Here is a 3,996-nt window from a genome sequence, read left to right on the forward strand (position 1 = left end):
CTTGCCTCTTCTAGCCCCCTTAAAAAAAACAAAAAGGGATTCGGTGCTTCTGAACTCCCTAGATTTCTCTAGATACTGGAGAACGCACCTTCTGACATCTAAACAGTGATACCTCTCCTGATCTACCCCCACCGGGTCAGGAAAAAATGAGGGAAGGACAATGTCCTGTTCCCTCTGGAAACTCCGAGCTACCTTCGGAATGAAGGACGGGTCCGGTCTGAAAACGATCCTGTCTGAAAAAATACGGAGATAGGGTGTTCTGATCGAGAGGGCCTCCATCTCACACACCCTCCTCGCCGTGGTAATCGCCACCAGAAAAGCAGTCTTAATGGTGAGCTCACCTATCGGACAGGACTCCAAGGGCTCGAATGGAGCCCTAGTCATCCCCCCGAGCACCTTGGCCAAATCCCACACTGGAAATGGTCTGGACCTCGGAGGCCTCTGCCTCACCAGAGCTTTGAAAAACCTACTCACCAACGCCTCCCTGGCCAGGGGCGTCTCCAAGAACACACTGAGGGCCGAGACCTGGCCCTTGAGCGTGCTGACAGACAATCCCTTGTCCGCTCCCGCCTGCAGGAATTCCAACACAGAAACCAAACTATGGGTTGCCACAGCTGTCCGGTCACACCAGGCTGTAAAGCAACCCCAGACCCTACCATAAATGGCCTGGGTCTCCTCCTTCCTACTGGCCAGTAATGTCGCCACCACCCTAGGCGAGAACCCCTTTTCTAAGAGGAGCTGCTGCTCAGAAACCAGGCCGTTAACCGCAATCTTCCTATGCTGGGGCAAAGAACCGGCCCCTGTGTTAACAAATCCACTCTTGGAGGCAGCTCCCAGGGTGGACGAGAGGCCAAACTCTTCAGGGTCGCAAACCACGCCCGCCGCGGCCAGAAGGGAGCTATCAGTATTAACGAGGTCCCCTCTGTCCTGAATTTCCTCAGGACCAGGGGGAGCAAAGGAACCGGGGGAAAGGCGTAACAAAGCCGGTAGTCCCACCTCTGACCTAATGCGTCCACCGCTCTGGACCCGTCCCAGCGGGATAGAGAGAAGAAATTTGGGACCTTGTTGTTCCTTCCGGAGGCAAAAAGGTCCACCTCCGGGGATCCCCACCTTCGCACAATGTCCTGAAAGACATCGGGGTTCAAGGCCCATTCCGACTCCCTGAGCCGAGTCCTGCTCAGGAAGTCTGCCTTCTGGTTCAGCTCCCCCTTTAAGTGTATCGCAGACAGGGACGCCAAATTCAGTTCTGCCCAGGACAACAGTGTCGCCGCTAAGGCCCCGAGGGCCTTGCTCCGCGTCCCTCCCTGCCTGTTTATATAAGCCACTGCCGTGGCATTGTCCGTCAGGACACGCACGTGCCGGCCCCTGACCTCCGCCTGGAAGGAGTGCAGAGCCTCCCACACTGCCCTCAATTCCTTCCAATTCGAGGATTTGTCCTTCTGCCCTAAGGACCATTCCCCCTGAGTCACCAAATTTCCCAGGTGGGCTCCCCAGCCCCTGGCGCTGGCATCCGTAGTGACCTCCGCGGAAATCGGAAAGCACCACAACAGCCCCTGAGTTATGCTGGACGATCTCCTCCACCACCATAGAGACCTTTTCACACTGGGGGGCACCAAGACCCTGCGTTCTAGGGAGTGACACTTCCTGTCCCAAACCCTCAGGATCCACAACTGGAGGGGACGCATATGCAGACCTGCCCACTGAACTGCCGGAATGGACGCTGTCAGCAATCCAAGTACCGACATGGCCTGTCTTATGGACATCGACCTGCTCCCCTGCAGTAATCTGACTCCGGCCTCCAACTTGGTGACCTTTTCCAAAGTCAGGCTGGTCTTTTGGTCTACCGAGTCTAGAGTGTAGCCCAAGTAAATCACCTTCTGAGAAGGCACCAGGCAGGACTTCTCCAGATTCAAAACCCACCCCAAGCTTTCCAGATGGTTCCTCACTATAACCAGGTCTTGCCGTAAGTGAGCCTCTGAATCTGCGAAGAGCAGCAAATCGTCCAGATAGGCCACCACTGAAATCCCCCTCAAGCGGATAGAAATCAGTGCCTCCGACAGAACCTTGGTGAATACTCTTGGCGAGGAGGAAAGGCCGAATGGAAGAGCCCTGAACTGCCAGTGTCGAATTCCTTCCTCCCCCCCCACTGCCAACCTGAGGAACCTCTGAGAGGCTTCCGCCACGGGCACGTGTAGGTAGGCGTCCTTCAAGTCTATGGATGCCATGAATGCACCTGGTGGGATTAGGGACCTGATTGTAAAAATGGAATCCATGCGGAACCTCCGGTAACGTACTGACTTGTTCAAGGGTTTCAGGTTCAAAATCAGTCTGAACGCCCCAGACGGCTTTTGAACCACAAACACATGGGAATAAACTCCCTTCCCTCGCTCCGCTACCGGAACCCTGGAGATGACCCCCTGGGACTCCAGAATCTCCAAAGCGCCCACCAGAGCCGCGTCCTTCGTCGGATCCCTTGGACGGGTCGTCACTAGAAAAGTCTCGGGTGGCGGTCTCAGAAATTCTAACCGGTAACCCCTTCGGATGACATCCAAAATGAAGGGGCTGGTGACCACGGCTTCCCACTGTGGGAGGAATGCCGCCAATCTTCCCCCCACAGGAGGAACCAAGTCACCTTGGTTTTTGGGGCTGCTCAGGAGGGCGAAAAATCGCCCCCCCTCTTCCCCTACCTCTCTGTCCAGCCGACCTACCCTGACCAGGCGGTCGCAGGCTCAGCCTCTTTGCCGGGCGGGCCTTCCGTGTCCCCCCCTCCTGCATTTTCCTCTTGAGGGGGAAGGACTTTTTCCTATCAGCTGTCCGGTCCAATAATTCCTCCAACCCCGGGCCGAACAGACAGTCTCCTGTGAGGGGGATGCCGCATAACCTAACTTTTGAAGTGATGTCCCCCTGCCATGTCCTTAGCCACAGCGCCCTTCTGGCTGAATTGGTCAGGGCAGCAGACCTGGCCCCCAATCTCACCGACTCTGCGGAAGCATCCGCAATATACCCCACTCCTTGCAAAAGGGTCTCAAAAGAGGCCAAGATTTTTTCCTTGGGAGAGTCTGCCACAATATGGGCCTGTAATTGCGTAAGCCAATACTCTAAGTTCCTGGCTACCACTGTCGTAGCCATGGCCGGTTTCAGGTTGTACAGGGTCGAGTCCCAGGCCTTCCTAAGGAGAGACTCTGCCCTTCTGTCCAATAAGTCCGGTAAGACCCCCATGTCCTCAAACGCTAGGTCAGTTCTCCTGGTTGTTTGGGAAAAGGCCGCGTCTAGCCTGGGGCTCTTGTTCCAGACCGCCTCCGGGTCTTCCGAAAACGGAAACCTCCTCCTCAACGCTTTTGAGAAGAACGGTTTCCTTTCCGGGTCTTGCCACTCCTTCTTAATCGTGTCTACCAAAATGTCATGCACAGGAAACATTCTGTGCTGGTGCTCCTCCAATCCCTGATACATTTGGTCGTGGAGAGATAAGGCCTTAACCTCCTCCTTAATGTCCAGGGTTTCGTATATAGCCCCCAGGAGCTCATCAACCTCCTCTAGGGTCAACTTATACCGGGAGGGGCCCCTCCCTTCCTCTGAGGGACCCTCACCCGCTGATTCCTCCTCAGACTGGGAGTCCCCCACTGGTTCCTCTCCAGTCATAAGGGGTTCCCGACGACTCACCGAAGCCACCTGGGGGGGGGGGGGGAAGTGTAGGTAATGGGAGGGCAAACCTCTCCATGAGGGACTTGAAGGAGTCGAAGGTGGTAGCCAACTCCTTCACTGACCTAGCTAGGTCCCCCTGTTCCGGCTTCTCCTCCCTCACCAACCCCTGTATACATGGGCCACAAAGAACCTTTCGCCAAGATTCTTTTAGAACTTCCTTACAGGAAGGGCATCTCCGCTTGGGCTCCTGGTGCCTAAGTTTAGCTCGGGCCTTGCCCTGCAAGACACAAAAGAAAAAGGGGGGGGGGGGGGGAAGCCCAATCAGTCCGACACTAAACACCCCCCCCCCCCTGC

General features: G+C 55.9%; 2 protein-coding genes across 2 annotated transcripts; both read right to left on the minus strand.

Moving 5' to 3' along the window:
• Positions 1-586: 586 nt before the first annotated feature.
• Positions 587-2,615, minus strand: LOC149430693 (uncharacterized). The gene has a single exon (XM_089666090.1). It carries the CDS (start codon positions 2,271-2,273, stop codon positions 729-731), a length of 1,545 nt encoding a protein of 514 aa, XP_089522216.1. The 5' UTR covers positions 2,274-2,615; the 3' UTR covers positions 587-728.
• LOC149430694 (lamina-associated polypeptide 2-like) lies at positions 2,615-3,643 on the minus strand. The gene has a single exon (XM_089666091.1). It carries the CDS (start codon positions 3,637-3,639, stop codon positions 2,629-2,631), a length of 1,011 nt encoding a protein of 336 aa, XP_089522217.1. The 5' UTR covers positions 3,640-3,643; the 3' UTR covers positions 2,615-2,628.
• Between the last annotated feature and the right edge of the window lie 353 nt (positions 3,644-3,996).

Source organism: Staurois parvus, unplaced genomic scaffold, assembly GCF_062004578.1.
Source record: "Staurois parvus isolate SC_StPar_1 unplaced genomic scaffold, SC_StPar_1.0 ptg002521l, whole genome shotgun sequence".
Lineage (NCBI taxonomy): Eukaryota > Metazoa > Chordata > Amphibia > Anura > Ranidae > Staurois > Staurois parvus.